The sequence below is a fragment of the Lactuca sativa genome, chromosome 9 (genome assembly GCF_002870075.4).
Source record: "Lactuca sativa cultivar Salinas chromosome 9, Lsat_Salinas_v11, whole genome shotgun sequence".
In the NCBI taxonomy this organism is placed as follows: domain Eukaryota; kingdom Viridiplantae; phylum Streptophyta; class Magnoliopsida; order Asterales; family Asteraceae; genus Lactuca; species Lactuca sativa.
The window spans coordinates 12,316,255-12,342,550 of NC_056631.2; the positions used below are offsets into that span (position 1 = coordinate 12,316,255).

Sequence of the window (26,296 nt, forward strand, 5' to 3'; positions counted from 1 at the left end):
TCCGTATCTCGTCCAACCAACAACCTCCCCTCGATGTCGCGCTTTCATTCCCTTGTAATCCGATACGTCTGTTAACCATTTACATAACCATCCATGATCCACCCACCTCTACTCTCACATATATTTCTCAATTTTAAGATTTGAAGAACGCTCACTCCCCTCCATAAACCCTACCCGCCACCACGATGGCCACTCAACGCTGCAACCACCATGTACAACCGCCAGCAAAAGCCATCACAACCTACCGCCAACAAAGCTAACAATCTCAGAAGTACGTGTGTGCGCATCTATTTGTATTGTTTTTGTTTGTATGTATAACACCACAATTTACCTTTTCTACTGTCGCCATCTATCTCTTCCTCCTCCTTAGGGTTGGTTACTTGGAGATGAAAAGCCCATCCTTCCTTCGTCGCATAATCAGGGAACCATCAAAGCTACACCGCGGTTTTCTCTTATATCCTCATGAAAACGCATCTCAATACGGATGAGAAAGTCATCACTTCCCTCATCTGCCGAATCTTTTTTTCTCCATCACAGAAAAACCCAAGGAAACCTTTATTGTTATCTCCGAGTTACAAATCCCTAACCTTCTGGGTTTTTTTCTGTGAATTTTACAGGTTGTAGTGTATACGTGGAGTTATTCTCGAGATTTAGAAACATTTTGTAGGTATCTCAGGTGTGCTCAAAACATATTTGATTTGATGTGTTTTTTTGTTTATCATTTGATCTGTTGAAAAGATTTTTGCTTTTTGTTTTTCGTTATTTGAGATTTGTTCATAATAGAAATGTATTTTGTTGTTAATTTTTCTTTTTGGTTAACAGGTTTATCTTGCTGGTGAATATGCTCTAAGGATCATCTTTTTGAGTATCGTTTGTAGAACCGTTCCCTCTGATTTAGTTTTTATTTCGATTTAGTTTTTTCCCTAATTCTTGATTTTGATTAACCCAGTTTTTGAATCTATTGAAGGCTTAATGTTTGTTTCAGATTTTGTTATGTGGTTACTAAAATTCAATGATCATATGTGTGCTGATTCCCTTCTTGAATTGAGATCATCTCTACTATATTCTTGTATTTTCTTTACTAATCTACTTATTGTTCAATCGATTTTGGTAGTTTATCTTGTGATTATGGTTGTTGAGGTATGGGTTGGTGTGTGTAGTTGTGTGCATCTTTATGTATTTGTGTGTATCTGCATGTATTTGTATATTTAGGTGTGTGTATTTTTGTGCATACATGTATGTGTGTAGGCGTGTTTATATGTGTGAAAGATTGTGTATTTTGAAATGATGTTATCAAAAGTCTGCTTTAAAGAGGCCAATGTTTGTTGAAGCATATTGTAATATAGGGGTCATCTATAAAAATCATGGAGATGGAGTCGGCTATTGATTGTTACAAGAGGTTATGAATGTTTTTTTATCATTTCCTAGTGTGGTAATTTACCATTATTATATTTTGCTATATGGTTTTCTTGTATTTTCTCAGGTGTCGCCAAATTTTGAGGTTTCAAAGATTAACATGGCAATTTCTTTAAAACGATTATAAGAATTTGTGCATACCTGATACATTTTGATGCCCATACCCTTGGCAAGGCGAGATCTGTTGTTAACTTTATTAAGTTTTCAATTGGATATTTCTTATTTTTTTCTATACTACTGCCGAATGCATAACATAACTTGATGTTACTGGGGAGAATGAGATCTTAAAGAATGTCCCCAACATGCAAAAATGTTCATGTATTCAGTTTTCAAAAAGATCGATTTTTGTTATCTCATTATTTTGTTAATAGAATCTGATTTTTTATTCTTGATTTGGTTTACAAAACATTTCCCTTCTTCGTTATGTTGATTTTATCTTGCTTCTCAAAATATTATGGTGGCTCAAATGATAGATATAGAACATTTTTGGATCTTTTTTTCTACCTGGAAAGGTCTGATTCCACAATGTCTGATCTGTAACTTTTTGTTGTCACTTGATATTTTCCAACTTATACTTTCAAATGCTTATCGTTTGCCTACAATTCTCCATGTATGATTCACCACACTCTTGTCTATTTCCTATTTTATGAGACAAAATACTTAACTCAAGCTCATCCATTTTTCTCTTTTTTGGCATTAGATATCTTTTTGTGATAATGAAATTATTTTTTGTTTGATCTGGTGTTAGGTTTGTCATAGGAAGGATTGTCGCTTTTTATGGTTATGAGAATCAACACTTAGAGAAGAATACATCTACTCCTATACCACCATTACCACTAAAAATGAACCATCTTATCGTTTATTTTCTTCTATGTATTTGATGTTTTTTTGTTGATTGTCTATTAATGTGCGATATTGTTACATGTTTTGGCTTTATAGGTTTGACTCTAAATTCAAGGCTTCAACTATCGCTGTTTTGAAGGAATGCATTCTTAGGCTCAAAATTTGCATATAATTTATGGATAATGGTGCATGTGCTTATATTTATCTCTTATTAAATACTTTAAAGAGAGTAGTATATTTTCTTACAAGTCTTTTAACCTGAGAAAACATCAATTGATTTCCAGGATTTTAGGTGCTTTTGTTGCTCTAAACATCAATTTATCCCCTGCTTTAGCGTTGGTTGTCTTCTGGTTTCTTATGTTTTGGTTTCGCCTGATTTTTTATGATGCTATTTCCTAATTGGTCTGCTATTTCAAGTGCTCGCAATTCAGTTCTATGGTTCAAAGTTTACATGGTTGGAGATTCTTCTCTTTTTGGCAACGTTGTTGCATCAAAAATTGATTTGTTTTTTTTTTTTATTATTGCAATGGACATTTTGTCCCTATTGGTTCCTACTGTTTTGATACTATGGTGGTCTCTTCTCCTTTTTGCTGGTTTGGTCATTTTTACACATACTGCTCTTTGTTTCTATGGTGGTTCGCTCTCTTGTTATATAAATTTTACATAAATCTTTTATGATGGCTTTGCTTCTTTGCTATGTTTGGTTTGGCTGCTTTTCATTTGGTGCATCTAGAAAAGTTTGTTTTCTCGCTCATGATTGTTGCATAAGTAAATTGCTCTGTTAGGTTTGGTTTACTCTTTTTGTATGTTTCTTCTGCAGCATGTATTTTCTGTTATTTTGTACTCACTTTGTATTATGCTAGCTCCTTGTTAACTTATTTTTATTTCTTTCTATTTGATCTCTGTTAGAAAAAATCAAATATTTTCCCCATATATATATATATATATATATATATATATATATATATATATATATATATATATAAAAGATTTTTTATGGAACTAAATAAGAAAGTCATTGTTAGTTTGGGTAATGGACATACAAGTAGGATTTGTTGATTGTGTATATAAGGTGTTACCAGTTATCGCTAATTCCTATGTATTTTGTTTATTGTTGTTCAATCACAGTTGTTCGACATTGAGTATATTGTATGTTAAATACTATTACTCAATTGCTTATCACCAATGTACATCATTTAACAACGTTAACGTTGTATAATGTATGAAAACTTTACTCTTTAATTTTTATGTAATAAAAACCAAATATTATAATGTGTTGATATTGATTTAATAATTAAAAATATACTTAATTTTGAAATATTAGATGCCTAAAAGGATCTCTGTTAAAAATTATTTCTTAAAAATTATAGTTTGACAAAGCAACAACATAAATAATGCGTAACTGATATATATATATATATATATATATATATATATATATATATATATATATATATATATATATATATATATATATATATATATATATATATATATATATATATATATATATATATATATAGTGGAAAATGAAGATTTAATCGGGTTTTAATATAAAATGTACGTATATTTTTAATTGACACTAATCAATGTGGGGTTGTTCGTTTCTTCTAATATCACTGACGGAGAACGATACTACATTCACCTATTTTTATTACAAATTTGTGGCCCTAAATGTTTTGAAGATCTATGCACTGTCAACAACATAATACACCAAACTATTTACGGAAAAGAACTAAACTTATCTATAAATTAATATCTAAAAAAACTATTTTCACCCGTCGTGCGGGTAAACGGCTAGTGTGTATATATATATATATATATATATATATATATATATATATATATATATATATATATATATATATATATATATATATCAAGGTTGTAAAAATCGTTTGACGGTAGCTCGACAGTCGACTGGTGTTAAGGGATTAATCGGGGACCATAGATTATTAATAAAATATTAAAATTAATTAAATATTAATATATCTTAAGAAAACAAGTATTTCAAAATTAGAAAATAAGAAAAATTGTAATTTGGAAATACGAAAAATATGAACATTTTGGTATAATATTTGAAAATTTGAAAATTTGAAATTTTTGGAGTAAAAAAAGAAAGTTGGTTTTTTGACATTTTTTGACTTTTTTTTGACTTTTTTCGACTTTTTTGACTTTTGTTGACCGATTAATCCCGCCAAGGCCGATTAATCCCGTCAAACCCGATTAATCTTAAATTCTCGATTAATGTCCTAATCCTCGACGGTTGGAGAACGCCAAGCGATTAATCCCGATTTCTGCAACCATGATATATATATATATATATATATATATATATATATATATATAGAGAGAGAGAGAGAGAGAGAGAGAGGGAGAGAGAGAGAGAGAGAGGGGAGGGAGAAGAGAGAAAAGATAGAGAGAAACGATTTTTCCAGTATTTTAAATTTCTAAAATAAAGAATAAAAACTTCACCATTTCAAACAAAAGTATTTTTTAAAATTTTCATTAAAAACTAAAAATAAAAATTCAACTCTATTTTTAAAAAATATTTTAATAAAAATAATTTTCTACAAATAATGCCTTAGTTTTTTGTTTTCTTAATAGAAAAATAGGAAAAAGGTAAATTTTATCATTTCACGAGAACTATATAACTTTAAGCAAAATATGTGAAATATTTTGTTTTCATCATTTTTTTTTCTTTTGTTTTTCTATAACATTGAAAGACAAATTCATGTTTGCATACCATCATCTACAAATATCTTTAGTGGCATGTGAACTTTTTTTCTATCTTTTTTTTTTTTGCCAAAATTACATCTTTTTTGAACTGTTGGACTACAAAAAATGACGTCATTTGTGCAAATCAGTAAAAGAAACTGTAATTTTTGAAGAGAAAAAAACAATGTATTGTAGTGTCAAGTTAACTGCGAAAAATAAAGATCGTACTGTGAAATTCACAATCTGTGCTACGAAAATCCTTATAATGTAGATCTAGTTAACTTATAAGAAAGTTTTTGATAAAACACAATCTATATCTATTTGTCGGATTTTTTGAGCTAACTTTTATACCTTTTTTGTCTAATTTCACTAGAAAATTTTCCAACTTACCAATTCTGTGTTGTTAACAAAACATGAGTGATAAGTGCATTTTATGTACCTATTTTGCATGTTTATTTCCGTCCTTTCATAGCATTCTACTTCATAATTCTTGCATTTAGTTAATTATTTGGGCAACTGCATGTTTCATTAAGAATGTCTGGTATTTCACTATTTTTGATTTATTTTGCAGATAATATTGAGCGTGGAGCTTGGAGCTAGGAAGCATGGAACTTGAAGTATGGAGCTTTGGAGCATGAAGAGAAGATGAATTGGCCATTCCATGGAGGAAAGCATGAAGACATAACCCGAGTCATTGTTGCATTGTCAACACCGCAAAGGACTATGTTTGAAACGCGGTTCCTGTCACACCAACAAGGGTTGTGTTTGTCCTTTATCATCTTATATTTAATCAACATGACTCGTGGTGAAGCTAGACTCAAGATGGAGCCAACATTGAAGACTTATTGCATCTTTAGCAAAAAGCATGGGTCATGCTAAAAACAAATGGTCAAGACAAATGGCCATGCCAAAAACACATGGGCAAAAGGCGTGGCCATGCTAAAAACGCGTGGCCTTATGACATACACGTGAACATTATTAATTAAAACAGGAGAAGACGTCACTTTTGTGGGGAGATGGTTTCTGGAGCAACTTTGAGCGACTTTGGGCGATTTTGGGAAAATTGTGGAGCTTTTGAGAAGACCTAGTCATTGCAAACACTTTTGATTTCATTTTAGTAAGCATTAAACATTTCAATTTCATCTTTATTCTTGTTTGATTTGTTCTTACCCATGTGTGGCTAAGAAACCCTAGTTTCTAATTCTTGTTCAAAACATGTTGATTGCTTGACTTGAAGCATATGATTTGATGTTTGATTTGTGATTTTATTCTAGTGATTATGTTTTTGTTTAAACTAGAACCCTTAAATTTGATTTGTGTTTGATTGGCCACTTTCATGAATTGAATTTTTGTGCAGTTAATTAAATTTTAGGGCACCTAATCGTTCTGTAAAGTTAATGATTGGTAACAAACAATAAGTTTTCTTATTGTAAAACATATATCACATGTTTTCACACTTCTAAGCATATGAGAAGAAATGAACATTATTGGGAAGCTTGTACAAAAACTTAATGCAGTTTTTCAATACAATCTAAGAGCGTGTTTAGGTTGAATTAGTTAAGCTAAGTCTAGTCAAAGAGCGTGTTTAGGTTAGATAATTTGGCAAGCGAGAGGTATTAGAGCGTGTTAATATCTTTCAATACCAACTTAGAATAGCAATCACAAATTACATCAAGTCATAATCAGGTTAAATGACAACATTGAGAACTAGAACTCGAAGCACTTTTACAACTTGTTTACAAATCTACTTCATTTTCTGCATGTTTTAAAGTTGATTGCTATTTTCATTATTTGACTTTTGCAAACAAATCCCCTTTTGTGACCAAAATACCTTGCATAAAGAGGCATAGACTTTTATCTCGTGTCTCTGTAGTTCGACCATGCTTGCTTTGTACTACTTTTTAGTGCATTTTAAGCAGTGTATTTGGAGTCTGTTGTATTGTAACATCCCCCTCTGGCACGTATCACAATATTGTCCGCTTTGGGCCACTCGGCACGAGGACTTCCCAGGGGGTCACTCGAAGCACTTTTACAACTTGTTTACAAATCTACTTCATTTTCTACATGTTTCAAAGTTGATTGCTATTTTCATTATTTGACTTTTGCAAACAAATCCCCTTTTGTGACCAAAATACCTTGCGTAAAGAGGCATAGACTTTTATCTCGTGTCTCTGTAGTTCGACCTTGACCCTGCTTGCTTTGTACTACTTTTTAGTGCATTTTAAGCAGTGTATTTGGAGTTTGTTGTATTGTAACATCCCCCTCTGGCACGTATCACAATATTGTCCGCTTTGGGCCACTCGGCACGAGGACTTCCCAGGGGGTCACCCATCCTGGTACTACTCCCGCCCGAGCACGCTTAACTGCAGAGTTCTTATGGGATCTGCTGCCCTCACGGCTTTAAAACGCGTTGTGATAGGGAAGGTATCCACACCCCTTATAAGGAATGCTTAGTTCTCCTTCCCAGCCGATGTGGGATCAGATCTAACCCACTTTCACCCCCCATTATAGGGTTCGACGTCCTCGTCGAATACATCGACCCGTGCCCTGGCTCTGATACCATTTGTAACATCCCCCTCTAGCACGTATCACAATATTGTCCGCTTTGGGCCACTCGGCACGAGGACTTCCCAAGGGGTCACCCATCCTAGTACTACTCCCGCCCGAGCACGCTTAACTGCAGAGTTCTTATGGGATCTGCTGCCCTCACGGCTTTAAAACGCGTTGTGATAGGGAAGGTATCCACACCCCTTATAAGGAATGCTTAGTTCTCCTTCCCAGCCGATGTGGGATCAGATCTAACCCACTTTCACCCCCCATTATAGGGTTCGACGTCCTCGTCGAACACATCGACCCGTGCCCTGGCTCTGATACCATTTGTAACATCCCCCTCTGGCACGTATCACAATATTGTCCGCTTTGGGCCACTCGGCACGAGGACTTCCCAAGGGGTCACCCATCCTAGTACTACTCCCGCCCGAGCACGCTTAACTGCAGAGTTCTTATGGGATCTGTTGCCCTCACGGCTTTAAAACGCGTTGTGATAGGGAAGGTATCAACACCCCTTATAAGGAATGCTTAGTTCTCCTTCCCAGCCGATGTGGGATCAGATCTAACCCACAGGTAGTTTTAGATCCATGAGTATGGATCAGGTGAAGAGGATAGTTTTAGATCCATGAGTAGGGATCAGGTAAAGAGGAAAAATATTAGATGCGAGATTTTAGATCGTGTCATTGTGAGGATCAATGGGGTGGGTTAAGAGTTGCCTTTATATGGTGAAATAGTGCAAGTTTGAATGTTCTATATTTATAAATATATGATATAACATTGTGGGATGAAAACCCTATATGCTCACCAGGCTCCCAAGCCTGACCCACTCAGTTTTCTTTGTATCACAGGTATTAATACGAAGACATATTGCACAGAGAGATTTAAAGGAGATATAAATCAATTGTGTAATTAAATGTAAGTTCTGTTTATGCTTATATGTCTGTATCGGAACATGACATCCCGAGGTTTTATTATTAAATGAAAATACATTCTCTTTGAAAAATGTTTTGATAAGTTATTATCATATTTTGTTTTGGGAACAAATTCCGCAACTGTTTTCTTTAAAAGAATACTCTGATTTTAAAAACAAGCATAAACAAATCGGTCTTTTCTGGCCGTGAAAAATGGGGATGTCACAGTTGGTATCAGAGCATTAGTTTAAGCGAACTAGGAATTTGTAGGAAATTTCTAGACTTAAACTTAGAATGCTAAGTAATGATTGTGAGGACTATGTCTAATATATGTTAGGTAGTACACCTAAATCGACACAAGCACTAGTTTATTTTAGGAATGATGCCTAAAATGCTTTTATGTGCTAAATGTTTTGTGTGATAGCTATATTGATGCTATTACTTGTTCGGATCTATGGTCTGTTGCCGACCGGATTTGGAAACCTTATGTGTTTAGGATTCTAAGCGTTTGATTACGATATTAGAACTAGCATGTAAACGTTTCGGAGTAATAAGGATGATTTAATTATTTGTCGTGATTGAGGATCTGAATTCACCTTATTTGGTGTGTAGATCAAAATTGGTAAGAACCAGAAGTGGAGTTGGAAATGTGAACGAAGACAGGAATCAACCACCTGTGGTTGAGCAAGCACCTGTCTTAGCAGCAGCACCAGAGCCAATGACAATGGCTGGGGTGCAAGCGATGATACAGATGATGTTGGATCGCCAAATGGAGGAGACAAGGCGATTACTCCAACAGAATCGTGAGGAAGTGTCACTTCAATTGGAAGAGCCTGAAGTGAATGGAGGGCATTCAGAGGGAGGTAACTACAGTGGGACGGTTGGACGAGCAGAACCACCAGTGGTAGAAAGGAATGACCCGGAAAGGGAAAGAAACAGGGATGGGCGTATGTATAAAAATTTCTTGGGCGCCAAGCCGCCAAGTCTTTCTGGAAGCCCAAAGCCTGTTGAGATTATGGACTGGATCTCTGAAATGGAGATGGTGTTTGAGAGTTGCGACTGTAGCAACAAACAGAAGACTGTCTTTGCAGTTAGACAACTGAAGACCGGAGTCTTGAGCTGGTGGAAGTTACTGGCAGATATGATGCCTCGAGGGGAAGCCCTGAAGATGTCTTGGGAATCATTCCTGGAGCAGTTAAAGATGCAGTACTGCTCAGAGATAGATCTGATTGATCTGAACAATGAATTCCAGAACCTGAAGAAAGGTAAATTGAGCATTGATGATTATGCTACTGCATTTACCGAAAAGATGAAGTTATTTCCATACTTAGTGCCGACTGAACTCTCAAAAATTGAGAGGTTCACAAATGGACTGCCTGCCGACTTTGGCCCAACGGTCAAGATGGCAACTACTTTGAAGACAGCAGTCCGAACAGCTAAAAATGTGGAGACCCAGTTAAAGGAAAGGGGTCTAGAGAGAAACGAGGTGGGCGAGAAAAGAAAGATGGAAGGATCTTCAAGGTCCGATGAGAAGAGAAAATTTTCGAAGTCTGATTCGAAGAAGCTCGAAGGAGGAGCACAATGGTGTGACAAGTGCAAAAGGAAGCACATTCGGGAATGCTCTAAAGAAATGACCTGTTTTAAATGCGGGAAGACTGGTCATTACGCCAGCAAATGCCCAACCAAAAGAGAAGTTTGCTTTAAGTGTGGCGAAGAAGGGCACTTCAAGCAAAACTGCCTAAGAAGAGAAGAGGCTATAAGGCCAAATGCACCACCAAAGCCAAAAGCATTCCACATGATCCTTGATGAAGCAGATGGCAATGCAAGGAATAAGGAAATGAGGATTTTATATCCAAAGATCAAGTTCTAAAGTAACGATATGAAAAGTAACATGTGGTGTAGCCTACTAGAGGCGTAGTATAGGGTGAACTTGAACCTTTGTGTAATCGTTTCAAGAAATAATATAAACCCTAGTTTTGTTATCTGATGTGTTGATTGATTATGTGATTTTCTTGTATGGTGACTTGGTCGACTGCGGGACAATACTTGGGACGAGTATGAGTAGGTGTGAAAGGTAGTAGATGCATATACTACCAGAAGCACAGGACTCGCACTTGGATCAGGGAAAGTCACAAGGTTACCAAGAAGCTAGTGATTGATTCCATTTTATTCTGGTATGTCATTACCATTGTTTCGGTAATGACTAGTAATATGGTTCGCGTTCCGACCCTAGTGGTCATGTTTAAATTTGAGTTCGACTACGAGGAGTATGTTACGTGGTCTAGACGACCAAGTTAGATGTAACATCTGACTTAAGTCAAAAGGTTGAAGTTAATGTGATTGATAGTGTCGCGCTCGTTGTTAAAAGAAGTTTGCAGGTAGAAATGCTACATGCTGAAATGTGATTATATCACATTAGAATATGAGGGAAGGTATATTCCATTCTGGAATTTAACTTTATTAAAGACCGAGTCTAAGCGTCGCATCGTGCGATGAGAGGTCGATAGAGCACGACCCATCGGTTTGTTACAATAGATAATGAAAGTAATTATCCTGAGAAGAAGAAGGAGTCCATAATAACGACTATTTAGTAACTCGAGGGTTACGATTGAAAGTACAACATAGTACGATAAGCAGATGCAAGATCGGGCATCGTCTACGGTCAAGAAAGCCATAGAGTTAAATACTCTTTCGAGGAAACATAGAATTTACGGTTATTACCTAGGATGAAGAGATAGCGTATGGAATCATTATACAAGTTCTATTTTCGTTGATGATTCCGGGACGTAATCATCCTAAGGGGGAGATAATTGTAACGCCCGTAGATCAGGGCTAGTCAATTCAAAGACGATAAGCGTCAAAAAGGACTTTTTGATAAAAGATTATTTAGAATGAATAATCTTAACTAATTTGTATTATATGTTACAAGGATTCCGTACATATAAAGAACGCCGAAATCCGAGTTATAACGAAGAAGTTATGACTTGTTGAAATTTCGCGACAGAACCGGCACAACGTTGAATGACGTAAAAAGTGAATTTACGTTAGAGTGATATTTAGCCTTAGTGATCTAAACGAGAATCGAAGATCTCGTTGTTAGTAGCGAAACGACGAAAAGTTAGGTAAGAACGGACGTCGGACGAAGAAGTTATGAATTTATAACGAAATTTTATGTCCCGACCTATTAAAAATAAATAATAAAAATAAAAGTCAAAATTAGCCGACGGAGTCTAAACGAAAGTTGTAGAGCGTAGTCTCACCTATGCGTGGATATAAAGAACGTCGAAAACAGAGTTCGTATGAAGAAGATATGAATTTCCGAAGTTTATTAATTAATTAAGATTTAAATTTAATCTTTAATTCAGATGTATATCCGAAGGAGTCAGCAATCTGATCCGAAGTACGTCCCGCGTACCGCGAAGCATGATGCGCCTCGCACTCGAGTTCTTCGGATGACGCATGCAGTGACGATTCCGGAGGCCTACGCCCCGCGTAAGGCAGTACGCCCCGCGTACTGTGAGGGTTCCGGGCTTATTTGCTCATTTCTCCTCGTTTTTGTGTCGAAGCTCTGCATGTAAACCCCCGAAGCCATCCCGACACCCCGGATCTCATATCCAAGTTAAGCAGGAAGTTTTACGCTCCCGAGATCCCGAGAAGTGCGATTCCCGAGCCGAAGCTCTGCCCGCGAGAAGTTCGATTTTTGTAGAGATCTTCCAGATCTACCGGAGAATACTACTTCTACGAGTCGTAGTGCTGTCCGATCATCTTCTAATCAAGTGAGTGTGTGGTTACTTTCTTCTAACGCATAATTATGAAGTATTTTATACGAAATACGTGTTATGTGTATAGTTTTGTTGTTATGTGTGTGAATGTATATTCACTTTCTTCTATCTCATAGATCTGATTTATTCTCTATGAAATACGTGTTATGTGGGTGTGTCTCATCCATTATGTGGAATAGGTATTGAATGAGAATGTTATACAGGTTTTAAACTATGTATAAAAATATATATTTTATCTACTAATATGTTGGGTAGAACATGGGTAGATAGTTGATGTGTGATAAACAGATGAGAGGCCTCGATGTTGTTGTTGTTGATCTAGTTATTCAGCGAGTATGGATTAGACTAAGAGGTTAATTTTAGATCCGGGAGTATGGATCAGGTAAAGAGATAAAACTTGTTATTAGTCCGGGAGTATGGATTAAGACTAAGTTAATTGTCCCTAGTCCGGGAGTATGGATTGGGTACAGTTATTGATCCGGGAGTATGGATCAGATCAGGATTAGGGTATAGTTGATTGTCCTTATTCCGGGAGTATGGATTGGGTACAATTATTGATCCGGGAGTATGGATCAGATCAGGAGGTAGTTTTAGATCCGTGAGTATGGATCAGGTAGTTTTAGATCCATGAGTATGGATCAGGTGAAGAGGATAGTTTTAGATCCATGAGTAGGGATCAGGTAAAGAGGAAAAATATTAGATGCGAGAGTTTAGATCGTGTCATTGTGAGGATCAATGGGGTGGGTTAAGAGTTGCCTTTATATGGTGAAATAGTGCAAGTTTGAATGTTCTATATTTATAAATATATGATATAACGTTGTGGGATGAAAACCCTATATGTTCACCAGGCTCCCAAGCCTGACCCACTCAGTTTTCTTTGTATCACAGGTATTAATACGAAGACATATTGCACAGAGAGATTTAAAGGAGATATAAATCAATTGTGTAATTAAATGTAAGTTCTGTTTATGCTTATATGTCTGTATCGGAACATGACATCCCAAGGTTTTATTATTAAATGAAAATACATTCTCTTTGAGAAATGTTTTGATAAGTTATTATCATATTTTGTTTTGGGAACAAATTCCGCAACTGTTTTCTTTAAAAGAATACTCTGATTTTAAAAACAAGCATAAATAAATCGGTCTTTTATTGTTGTTTGTATCGGTAGTTCGTAACCGTTTGCAAAAAATATTTATATGATCTCTTCTAAATGACTCCAGATCATGAATTATACATTTTTCAAAAATGTTGTTTGTATTGGTATTTTATTGTTGTTTGTATCGGTAGTTCATAACCGTTTGTAAAAACCATTTATAGGATCTCTTTTAAATGACTCCGGATCATGAATTATAAATTTTCCAAAAATGTTATTTTATCATATTTAATGTAAAAACTCAATATTACATGTCTTTCATTTCTAACTTCACTTATGCATTCATTACATCAACAAAACTTATATAACATCATAATAACTTATAAGATTTCTTAATAACTATTTTTCCATTTTTTTAATATAAAGACCAAAATACCATTTTCTTCACAAACATAATGCACACAACTTTTACACCAACTTTTAAAGATACTATTTGCACACTTTAAAAGCTACCATTTACACACTTCAACCACTATGACACAAGAAAGAGAAGCTTTGATTTGCATTTTCTTTTAAATTTCAACCCAATAGCTATGGATTTACTTCAACCACTATGACACAAGAAAGAGAAGCTTTGATTTTCATTTTCTTCTAAATTTCAACCTAATAGATATGGATTTATGTCTAAAGTTAAAAGGGTAAAATAGATCTCAAAAATTCTAGGTCACTTGGTTAACCCTGGTTTTTAACGATTCCATGTTACTTGTTCAACCAATTTTTTGAGAAAATCGACCGATTTAATATGGATCAGAAATAGCACAAAGCCGATCATGATTGACCCGTTCTCTTCACCGAGTCACAATCCAACCAGTTCGACCGGACCGGCATGGTTAACCTGATTTTTAAACATCTCTTTAAATATGGTCATTTTATCCAAATGTCAAAAACATTTGCATACTAAAATTAAAAAAATGATTACATATTAAAAATTGCAAATGACACGAAAGTCACTATGTTATCAGTTTTTCGATTTTGACACTCTATATTTTTCCAAATCGAACATCACTTTATCATTTTTTTTCCAAATCGAACATCATTTCATCGAGTTATTTCAAATTTTTAATGTTAACCAAAGAATTGTGTATGTCTAGGTTAATTATTATTAAAAAAAATAAATAATAAATAAATAAATAAAAACTCTTTCCTATACTTGTTAAGAGGATATGGAAGCAACCATTGACCAAATATATGAGGCTATAGGGAGTAGTAGCATGTGCTAAAGCATTGTCACATCATATTTTTTATCAACACCTAAGTTAGTTTGATGACATAGAATGATGATGTGTTTAAAAGATGAATTTTTTTTTAAAATCAAATAAATGTTTACTTAAATATTTAATTAATATAAACTTTAATATTGTACAAGTTGTTAAGCTAAATTTACAACTAATTAAAACTGAAACAATAAAATTGTCAGAGGGGACCACCTGCTTCCTTTCCATATTCTTTTTCATCTTGCCAAGCACTTGGCGAGGATTGCCTGACACATAAGTTTAACAGCTGTAGAGGAGTGATGGCGAGTATTCCATGTAAGCAAAGCGAGGGACATGGCAGGCCACTCCCTGCAGCCTGATAAAAGTAAGCTTTACTACTTTTCTGACCATTAAGCCTGTCCGGTCTCATATGAACCTACCTGGCTCAGTGTTGTAAGTGAAAAAATATGGAAAATGCTATTTTCTTTACCTATATGGACATTGTATTTTGCTCCCACAATATCAACAAAACACAAAAAATGAGTGTCTTTTCTTTTAATGTACCGGAAGTGCTTAACACTAGAAATCAAGCAAACTAAGAGCATCTCCAACCCACTCCCATTTTCCATTTTTTCCTCCATTTCTTCCCTTATTCCTCTCCAACTCTACTCCATTTATTCCCCCATTTTGGGGAAAATAAATAGTATAACACCATATTTGGTGTTATACTATTTATATCCCCCAAAATAGGGATGAACTTTGAGTTGTTAGTTTTACTCCCTCGTTTTATATATTTATACAATTTTGATTTTTTATCTACTAATTATTATTTAAATGTAATATTTAATACTTATAATATTGTGTTATATATTAAATTCTATTAATTAATTATAAATATAAAGTTTGTTTTTTGTTTAACAAATTCATATTAAAATTTAAAGACATAATTGAAATTTTAAAACACAATAACATATTTTACAAAAGCTTATAATTATATATTATAAATATAATCTAATTTATTTAATATTATTGTAACGAAATAATATAAATTATATATTTGTTAAAACCAAATTAATAAGAGTGTGTTGGACAATTTCTATAAGTTAGAAGAATAAAATATATTTTTTGGAGATAAAAATGGAGTAAAAAATATAATAGGGTTGGAAATGAAACATTATTTACTGGGAAAAAATAAAAATGGATTGAAGAATATGAAGTTACAATTTTGATGTGTTTTGTGCTCTTGCTTTTTATTTTAACTTCTAAATTAAGAAACCAAAACCATGATCTCTTTCTCATTATCTATCATAACATTAAATGTAAGGTTACATGATAAAAAAAAAGATAAATGATAAAGAGTAAATTTCTGAAATCGTCCCTGTGGTTTGGTCAAAATTGCACGTTTGGTCTCTAATTTTTTTTTTACACTCGGATCGTCCCTGTGGTTTGATTTTGTTGCGTTTTTCGTCTCTATGGTTTGGTAAAAGTTGCATGTTTGGTCCCTAACTTTATGTATGTAAGGGACGAAAAATGCAACAAAATCAAACCACATGGACGAAAAACGCAACAAAATCAATCCACAGGGACTATCCGAGTGCAAAAAAAAAATTAGGACCAAACGTTCAATTTTGACCAAGCCACAGGAACAATTTCAGTAATTTACTCAAAGATAAAATCAATCCATACGCTAAATGATTATGAAAACCATATCAAAACAATAAAATAGTTTGAATAACACCATTTGCATGCATTTAAAGATCAAAAATAACCCAAATAGATCCATCAAAAAGTAAATTGGTAGAAATATTGATTATGTTACTTGTGGATCATATCAAGAACAATGCAACCATGGCCAAAATTCCCATTTTACAAGTGCAAATTGGTGTTGTCAAAACCATAAACAAACTATTCAGTATTTGCGAGGTGGTTTTTGAGTTGGCAGCAATCCAAAACGTTTCTTCAAAAGAACTCTTTGCCTTGAGAACTTATCATCAGGTGAAAACCGAGCTGCAGATAAAAGGAAAAAATAAATGAGGGCAAACTTGTAATAAGTTAAGACTTATCAGGGAAAGCCATTTTCTTTTATTTTTTCTATTAAGTCGTTCTTTATGGATTAAGTAAAAAATAAACACCTATATATGGCTTTCCACGATTAAGTTATTATGTCCTCATTAAGAACTTGTACATATGATAAATGAAAAACATACCAGGATGAGCAGACTGCGTGGCAAGTCCAAGTGGTGACTCTTTCTGCACACACCAAAAAAAAAAAAAGATCAAGCAATTTCTAAAATAATAAGACCAAAAGCTTCTTCACTCATTTATGGAATTAAGGTGCAAATACGTATTTCAGATCAATGAACAATCAGGTTTATTGACAGAATGAAGTCAATATCAATAAAGAATGCCAAGAAGACAAATTATTAGAAATTGTTGCAAACTTTTCAAGTACACGAATGCCTAAAATGGACGAACCTTGGTGGTGTAAACTTTGTCACCATTTTCGTTTATGTAAAACTGGAGATACATCTTGATTGAGTATACTGCAAGAAGCGCAAAAGCATGATTAGACTCACATATACACAATTACACATGAAGTAAGAAAATCAGTTATGGATCCGGGGTGGAAAGCAATCAATTTTACCCTCACAAACAAAATAGCAGGCATCCTTAGAATCTTAAATTAGCAACAATTTAGGTTTGAAGACCTAATGGGTATAGGTGCCAGTGGATCTAATTAGGGGGTGAAGAAAGTTTCGGAGAAGGGTGAAGAAAGTATCTACAACAACGTTGAAAAATCACAAACTTCTATGATTGTTTATGTATCTACAACAACGTTGAAAAATCAAAGCGCTTTTATCGGGAAAGGGCGAACCAGAAATCAAAAGGATGAATGAATTATATGCGTCATTAAGAAAGTTTCGGAGAAGGGTGAAGAGAGTACCTTGATTAGCAGGAGAAGAACGGCGACTGTCAGATAAAGTCTTCCGATGATCGACGACGGCGAAAAATACTAGGGTTTATCTCTGGGTTTTAGGGCTTTATATTATCCACTCGCGGCAATGATATTATGAAATTTGACAAAATGAACCCTTAACTTAGTATTAACTGTATTATTTCATTCTTGTACTTTGGAAAAATGGACGAGTTAAATCAACTAAATTTTAGGAAGTCAAAATTCACTATCAGTTTCTTTCTGCACCGAAAAAGTTTTTAGTCTACCTGTAAAAAATATTCTCTTAGTTAATAAGTCATGGGTTCTAATCTTGTTGGAGACAGGTGGTAATTTAAAACTAGATTAGTTTGCCGTTCCAAAAAAAATCTTGGTATACAACAGTTTTTCTCCATTCACAGCAATATATGTTTTATAAAGTAACTTTTTATTTATTTTTACGGATAGATCTTGTGTTTCATTTTCTTACATGGTTGGATCTTATGTTTCAGTCACTAACTTTATATTTTGACACCGATGGAGCTTACAATTTTAAACAAATTAAATCCGTTTTGGATTTGGAACTATATTTTCCGTATTTTTTTTAACTTAAAAAAATCTTGCAAATTTAAAATCAAATGATTTTTTATGTTTTCCTAAAAACTACTCATGCAATGGGTGTTTCAGCCTTCCAGCTCTAAGTATGAAGATATCATTCATGATATATATATATATATATATATATATATATATATATATATATATATATATATATATATATATATATATATATATATATATATAAAACGATCATTGATGTAAGGGAAAAAAGTCGAAATACTTCCAACTATCGATACCTTTGTCCATATTAGCGAGGAGCTTATCTTCCAAACAAGTTCTCTTCTCAGACAAACAGGACTTTTAACAGAACGCCAGATGATCGTGAATTCTTTGTGTTAAAACATTGTGATCTTTCCAAACAAGGCCCAACTGAGGGGAGTCCCAAGTTGAATGAAGATGATTCGACTGATTCTAAAAAGACAATACTGCAATCTGTAGGAAAGCTTTTTGGTTTTCTTCCGTTGATATGTTTATTATTATTAGGGAGGAGGGAGTCATTCCCTCCCAAGTCCCAACCCACTGAACCCACTGTCACATCATTTTTTCTCTTTTATTTTTCATTATCGTTCTCAACCCACAACACACAAAAATCTTATCTTTTTGAACCCACTCAACCCATTCAATTAAAAAAAATACAAAACTTCCCGAGTTCAATGGGTTGGGAGGGAATGACTCTCTCCTCCCTTATGATTGGATCGAAGCCCTAGTTATGTCTACTCAACCAACAAAGCTTCCCGAGTTCAAGTTTTGATATCCAGGAACAATAAATAATAAATAGTTCAATAATTAAAAAAAAAAAACAAAACAAACAAATAAAGAAAGTGTTACTGCAAGAAACAGCATCCTACATTCATTTCTTCCTAAATACATATAATGTCATCTAAATACATATAATGTCATAATAAAAAATACATGAAAGTACAATGCTATAATCGGGTAGAGTTTTCAAAGTACATTGCATTAATAAGAAAAAAAACACAGTTACAATACCATATGAGAGCAGACATAGACATAATTGCCAGCTCCTTTTGAAAGTTTAAATGTAAGAAATAATAACAATATCATTTCATCTGTACAACTGACTGGGTAGATTTTGAAACAAATGAAAGTACAATGCTATAATTGGGGTACATTTTTTAAAGTAAAAAAAAATGGAAGTACAATGCATTAATAGAACACACTTTGCTGCATTTTAACAAGTCAGAGTGCAGGAAACAGCAAAGTACTTTCGTTGATTTGTTTATTATAGCATCCTACTTTCATTTCTCCACTGATTTTTTATTATATCAACCCAACAATCTTGGTAATATATCATTATGAAGTATTTTGGTAAATATGTTTTTAAAACTATAAGCTATACCAAGGAAAGATTTAGGATTCAACAAGATTACAACAGGTCAACAGGAAAGGGCCAAGAAAACCTCAAGATTGTTAAAACTATGAGTGGTATATTGATAAATGTTACTGCTTCTTTTTTATTCCATATATCAAATTAAGCAGCAGCATATAACCAGATACTATCTATCTCTATGATGTCAAACTGATTGGCCTAACACTTTCAGCTAAAAATTAAATTACAAAAATGGTGAAAAGATTTACAATCTAATTAACGAGCATTCACTTAGTTAGCTTCTGATAATCTTGTGCGTATCGACTCTGGGCTTGATATCTTGTTAACACTGCATTTGAAAGAAAATTTGTTAACTTTAAAAATGATTTAAAGGGAAACAATTGAAACTAATACTATTATATTTTGTTGGGTTTTACCAGAAGAGAAGATCACCACTGGATGCCATTTTCTGATGAATCCATTCAGGTGCTAGTTCTTTCAACAACATGAGTTGTTCCTCAACTTCTCCTGTGGGTAAAATTAGGATTAGATTTGGGCTTTTATATAGTGACGAAATTGATAGGATATGTATATGTATATGTATACCATGATCATGAATGAAGACTTACTTCTATCAACAATTTCCAAACGGCATGAGATTATTGTGTGTATGAGCTCCTCTTTTGTGATGACTGAGCGTTTTTGAAAAATAAACAAAAGAGAGTCAAAAAGCTTGGGTAACCCTGCAATCATTTGTTTCCTCCATTTAGCATGTGAGATTGCTGGATCATTCTCCTCCTTTGCTTTTCGTTCCTTCTCTTTAATCTGAAAAGAGATATATCAACAAGTTATGATTCAACTCATCAAATACCAAAAAACATCCATAAAATTGAAGAAACGAAATGAACAGAGTAACATAAACCTACAGATGCAAACAGATCTCCCGAAAGAATATCACAAAGACTATCATCATCGGAAGAAGAAGAAGATGCAATTTTGACAGAAGGCGTTTTATTCTTCACAGGAGTGTCAAACAATCTTCTAACACCTGAACGTCTAGTTAACTTGTTGGGCACTGATTTGGTAGGAGACATGATTGAATCTTCTTCATCAGGAGTAATTAAACTCCTTACTGGCATTCTTACTGCTTGTGCAGGTGTAGCACTCATTGGAGTAGAAAAAAGCTTGGCAGGAGTTCCATCAATGGAAGAAATATTTCCATTCTTTGAAAAGCTCTTAATTGGAGTTTCAGGTAAGTTTGAACACTTTTGAACCGGAGATGGAGCAATGGATACGCAAGCTACTTTGGCGGAGCTATTGTCAGAAACCTGTTTTGAGAAGCGTCTCTTGAAAGACTGAGGCATATGAGATGCTACCAATGGCTGAAGTTGAGAGACTGTATCCTGAACTGAGCCCAAATTGGGATTTTTCATTGCATTCGAAGATAGCACACAGCTCGACTGATTGAATGGTTCAGGTAACATCCCCTCTGGAACTTCATCTCCCTAAATGAAAAGAAGCATTATTAATCACACGATTATGCATAAAAAAACCTAATTCAGAGTGAAATAGTAGGATGCAACAAATATCAATACCTCGGGATTGGACTTGTAGTAGCTCACAAGCCTGGATCGAAACAATTTCGTCATCAGTATGTTCTTGCTCTCTGATTTAAGCTTTTCATCATCCTGAATAATGCTGAAATTCAAAGTCACGTCAAGTTCTGGTTTCATGCAACTGGTTCGTTCATCGCGGACAAGAATCTTCTTTATCTCAATCCCCTCAGGCAAAATAAACTTGAGCTGAGCTAGATGACTATAGGTGAACCTCCTGTACAATCAAATATGACCGAAAAACAAATTAGAAAACTCACCCCCAATACCATCTAACAAATTAAGCGTTTTGAATGAATGAATTCGTATACCTGTCTGTTAAACTCTCCACCGCACGGCTAATGCTTGTAAACGTCGACATAGATCCTTTCAATCCAAGAATTCGAATAGAAGATTGCAGGCTATTAAAGAACTCATCCAATATTTCGTACCTAAACACAAGTAATATTCGAATATCATCAGCATTGTATTCAAATAGAGTAGACACATTTCGATAGAGAACAGTATAAGAAACGGGAAAACGATTTGTACCTTTTTGGAAGGGCTTTGGTGGTCTTTGGCTTCGTGGTTAGGGTTTTGCTTGGGGTAACGGAGGATGTTAACGGGTCAGAGGAAACAGAAGGTTTCAGATCTGACTTTCGGAGGTGCTTGGCCGCTTCCCTGACTTGACTCACTGATCGCAATGCTTGGCGGCGGGTGAGAGATCTTCGAGGCGGTTGTGTGGGCGTTGCAGGAGTTTTGGTGCTCAACGGCATCTGATCTGGTGCTCCATCTGCTTCGTCGGCGGAATGTTGTTTGCCGACGGAGGATCGGAGGACTTTCTTCGATTTGAACGAATCGAACGGTGTAGAAGAAGCTCCGATGGAATCCATTTGAACAGAGAGTGTATTTGTGTGTGTTGTTATGAGAAATGCGGTGAAGATGGAGATAGTGGAGATCGTTAGCAAAGTAATAGGTTTTCTTTTGGCGCGAATGATTATATGGAAGCTGATCAACAAGACAGCGTTCGCGCCAAGATCATACGTGGACGCGGGAGGGGAGGCGTCTGTAATTCCTTATGTTTATTTTTACACCCTCAACTTTACAGTTTTGAAATCTTAAATCCAAAAATTAAAATTTCGTTTACTTATGTCCAAAAATTCTCTTATTAGTTTTCATTGCTAAAACAAAATCAGCTTTTCCCCCACCAAACTCTTAACTATTTTATTATTTAGAGCACTAATTAAATTGATGTTTCTTTATTTGCTTCCAAAAAAATCAATTTTCATTTTATATGCTAAAATTGAATTATATTTTGATTTCTAATTTTGAATGACTTTAAATTTTCAAATACAGATTTTGTTAAATTAGGTTTAAAATTATCTTGTTTTATATGCTGATCTTAATCTTATCAACAACCGATATATCAAGTAAGCATTAAATTTTATCGTGCTTTAAGATAAATTTATCAACAAAATAAATAAAATTGCATTAATAGATAAATAAAATGAAAATACCGGACTATATTCTTTTTGATGATTCTTGTATCAATAACGAATTCTCAAAATGTTTGAGCCTTTTCTCTTCAAAGCTTTGACAGTTCTATCACGATCACTTTAAATAGTTTTGGTTGTGTGAATGAAGACGTCTACAAAAACATTAGGCAAACAATCAAGAAACATAATTTTATTAGGGTTTCAAATGTATAGAAAACATATATTCATACATTGTTATATACTCTTTAATTATGACCGTTGTTGGTGTTCAAATTCTGATTAGGTATAATATTTAATAATTAGCCGTTAGTCCATTTAGGATAACCTTTAACTTATAGCCCATTGGGCCAGCAAATTTTTTTTTGGAACCGGCCAATGATATATATAGAGGAAAAAAAAAACCACAGCTAGTGGCATACAAGAGTTCAAAATACGATGAAATGAAAAGAAACAGGAATTGTAAAAACAAAACAAAGAAAAGTTCAGGAAAGCAAAGGGCATTGAGACCATGATGCCCAATTTAGCTTGTCGTTGTTCCCCCTATTTTTCACCCACAGGTAAACCACTGATTTGATGATATCAGTGACTTTATCTGGTGGCAGCCGGTTTTTCTTGAAGACCATTTCATTCCTTGCCTTCCAAAGACTCCATAAAGTTCCATAATAGATTGCTAAGATTATCCTTCTTTTTATGCATACCTCCCTTTGAGAAATAGAACCCAATACATCCTTGACTTTTTTTGCATACCCCCCATTGAGAAATAGAACCCAATACATCCTTGATTGTGTGGAGAGGTCCCAATTGAATATTACACCATCTTGATACCCCTTCACATACACTCCTGGCATAACTGCAGTCCACCAGGACATGATTAGAGTCTTCTTCGTATTCATTACACATGGGGCAAGTCAAATTTTCCAGAACTACCCCTCTCTTTGCTAACTCCACAGCAACAGGTATCCTTCCCATTTTCGCCCTCCAGATGAAGCAATTGACTTTAAGAGGGACTTCCTTAAGCCAACTGATTTGACCATCCATGACAGATGTCGTGTAATCCCATCTATGTCTAAGGTCACGAACCTCGTACGTTCCCGTCGAAATCAATTATCATATTCTTTCGTCGTCATCTTGGTTGTTAAATCAAAGTCTATAGCGAGAATGTCTTAGGATGAAAAAAAAAAAGTTAAAATCAATGTTTTAAAAACTAGTTTTTTAGTTGAACCGGTATGATGATCGGTTTCCGGTTTAATCGGTTCGACCGTTGAGTAAACCGGTTTCTATAATTTTCATCTTTTTTCGTATTTTTCTACATATACATACACAAATCAAAAAATTGATGTCCATAAGTTCAAACATTAAAATACACATGAAAACAAGTTGTAGATCAATCTAAATACATTAAAATAACTCATAATTATAAGTTTTACATCAATCCACATGCATTAAAAAAAAGTCCTAGATGAATATAAACGCATCAAAAAACTTCATAACATTTATCATGTGCTTTTATTAAGAAAAAATTTAAAAAATATGAAAAAACTACCAAAGTTTATTATGCAAAAGGTTTAAATTTCATGTGTTTTTATTCAATTTAACCTATTTAACCGGTTTAATTGAACCGGTTCAACCGGATTTTTCTAAAAACCGGCCGGTTCAAACTGGTTCAAAAATATACATAAAATCGGTGATAGTTGAACCGTTCCCTTCCCTGGTTTCCGGTTCAACCGGTCGGTTCAAACCGGTTTTTAAAACATTAGTTAAAATGTTTCTTGGATTGAAATAAAAATACATCAAAAAGAGGGTTATTGCCATACATGTTTTATGAAATATTACTAAATCATAAATCATAAAAGTTTTACATAAACATAGCGGGTAAACGAACAGCAAGTTGTAGCGTAACTTCATTTTGGATGACAAACTAATTCTTTTAAAAACAACATTCATATATATTGGGGTCATAACATTATTATGCATGATCCGTTGGACTTTATTGACGAGCTCTACAACATTTGGTGCAAAGAAACCGAAAGTATCATATGTAAAAGGAATAAACGTGTGTTGATTTTTCATGCATATTTTCTCGTGTTTTGCCATTTTGCATGAGACGGCTTTTAAAGCAACTTGCCCCGCAGTAAAACCTTACTTTCCAAACCCACAAGAAAGGAAACCTTTGTTACATCCATACATGTGTGCTTCCCTCCAACCCAACCAAAAACTAAAACATCAATTGGTGTAACACCCATAGATCCGGGCTAGTCAATTTAAAGACGATAAGCATCAAAAAATGACTTTTTTATGGAAGATTATTTAGAAGGATTAATCTTAACTAAGTTATAGTATATGTTACAAGGATTCCGTACATATAAAGAACGCCGAAATCCGAGCTATAACGAAAAAGTTATGACCTGTCGAAGTTTCGCGAAAGAACCGGCACGACACAGCGCGACGTAAATAGTGAATTTACGTTAGAGAGATATTTGAACTTAGCGATCTAAATGAAAGTTGTAGAATACGTTAAACCGAGATCGTGCGTAAAAGAACGCCCAAATCTGACTTCGTATGAAGAAGTTATGATTTTCCGAAGTTTCGACTTAGCAGTATGCAGCCCGAAACTCGAGATTGAAGTCGAGTGATACTTAGCCGAAACAATCTAAACGAGAGTCGAAGATCTCATCGATAGTAGTCCAACGATAATGTAACGACCCGTTCCCGGTATGTTAATTCATTGGTAATTGTTGTAAGTTTTGCAAGAGGAACTCGGCGAGTTCATAGCCTGACTCGCCGAGTAGGGTCGCGGCTGCGAGCACGCGTGAGCCGGGGACTCGGCGAGTCCATATCCTGGACTCGGCGAGTCCATCCGTCTGGGTGAAACCCTAAATCCCCGGGTTGCCCACTATTTAAACCACCTTATAACCCCATTCTCGCCTCCCTCACCCTGTGAACGCAGTGAGAAAACCCTAATCCTCCCTTGAGAGCTTATAAGTGTTTTTGGTGCCATTTTGTGAAGGTGTGAAGAAGGAGAAGAAGAAAGAAGCAAGGAGAAGAGTTGGAGTGCAAAGATCCAAGGGCAAATCTGAGTTATTTGAGGTATTTTCGGAGTTCCCTCTTGTTATATGCTTTAAACTTCCATTAGGGCTCTCCTAAGAGCTAGTTGATGCTTGTTCCAAGCCTTATGTGTGCATGAATGCCTTAATAAGTCGAGATATCTTTAGATCTGAATGATGGGGTGTTGTAGAGCCCAGATCTACTGTCTTTTTGGAGTTACTTTACATATTAATCATAAATCTACCCATTTTGTGCATCTTTTAGCCTTATTTCCCTTACTCATGAGGTTGTACACGTAAAGTTGGAAACTTTACGTGGTAAATCAGCTTATTGGACTCAGATCTATCAATTGTATGTGTTGGATTCAAACAAAATCGAGTAAAAATCAGTTGCATGGCGGCAACTCGGCGAGTCGGGAAGAACGACTCGGCGAGTTGGGTCGCGAGTCCCCGATTCCTTCATTTTATCAGTGTCGAGTGGATCCAGTGAGTTAGAGAGTGGACTCAGCGAGTTGAGAGTAGACTCAGTGATGGAGGGACTCGGCGAGTTGTTCATACAACTCGGCGAGTCCAAGGCAATCTTCTTAAGCTCAAGAACAACTCGTCGAGTTGTTCATAGGACCCGGCGAGTCGGATGAAGATTGTCTGAGTTCTTGGATCGGGAGAGTACTCGTCGAGTCGATGCCATACTCGACGAGTAGCAACGAGTTAA

At 34.9% G+C, this 26,296-nt stretch overlaps 2 protein-coding genes and 1 long non-coding RNA gene across 3 annotated transcripts; 1 reads left to right on the forward strand and 2 right to left on the reverse strand.

Annotated features, from left to right (window-relative positions):
• Positions 1-2,615, forward strand: LOC111881317 (uncharacterized). The gene is made up of 4 exons (XR_002846768.3): positions 1-271; positions 371-676; positions 823-1,399; positions 1,484-2,615. It is a non-coding gene; the product is annotated as an uncharacterized LOC111881317 (long non-coding RNA).
• Positions 2,616-16,292: 13,677 nt separating this feature from the next.
• On the reverse strand, positions 16,293-17,665 carry LOC111881322 (H/ACA ribonucleoprotein complex subunit 3-like protein). Its single transcript, XM_023877732.3, has 4 exons — positions 17,514-17,665; positions 17,045-17,112; positions 16,777-16,819; positions 16,293-16,576 (listed from the first exon to the last, which is right to left on the reverse strand). Exons 2-4 carry the CDS (start codon positions 17,096-17,098, stop codon positions 16,479-16,481), a joined length of 195 nt encoding a protein of 64 aa, XP_023733500.1. The 5' UTR covers positions 17,099-17,112; positions 17,514-17,665; the 3' UTR covers positions 16,293-16,478.
• A 1,908-nt stretch (positions 17,666-19,573) lies between these two features.
• Positions 19,574-22,035, reverse strand: LOC111881188 (CDT1-like protein a, chloroplastic). Its single transcript, XM_023877581.3, has 7 exons — positions 21,597-22,035; positions 21,377-21,496; positions 21,048-21,282; positions 20,379-20,957; positions 20,082-20,277; positions 19,890-19,980; positions 19,574-19,801 (listed from the first exon to the last, which is right to left on the reverse strand). Exons 1-7 carry the CDS (start codon positions 21,935-21,937, stop codon positions 19,744-19,746), a joined length of 1,620 nt encoding a protein of 539 aa, XP_023733349.1. The 5' UTR covers positions 21,938-22,035; the 3' UTR covers positions 19,574-19,743.
• Positions 22,036-26,296: the final 4,261 nt, after the last annotated feature.

Excerpts from the sequence above, each read along its gene's own strand:
- LOC111881322 (XM_023877732.3), bottom strand. The coding sequence starts at position 17,098 with ATGTATCTCCAGTTTTACATAAACGAAAATGGTGACAAAGTTTACACC. Across the intron at positions 16,820-17,044 it reads ACAAAGTTTACACCACCAAG|AAAGAGTCACCACTTGGACT; the intron begins GTTCGTCCATTT and ends TGGTGTGTGCAG. Across the intron at positions 16,577-16,776 it reads CACGCAGTCTGCTCATCCTG|CTCGGTTTTCACCTGATGAT; the intron begins GTATGTTTTTCA and ends TTTTATCTGCAG.
- LOC111881188 (XM_023877581.3), bottom strand. The coding sequence starts at position 21,937 with ATGGATTCCATCGGAGCTTCTTCTACACCGTTCGATTCGTTCAAATCG. Across the intron at positions 21,283-21,376 it reads GTGGAGAGTTTAACAGACAG|GAGGTTCACCTATAGTCATC; the intron begins GTATACGAATTC and ends TTGATTGTACAG. Across the intron at positions 20,278-20,378 it reads CGGGAGATCTGTTTGCATCT|ATTAAAGAGAAGGAACGAAA; the intron begins GTAGGTTTATGT and ends ATCTCTTTTCAG.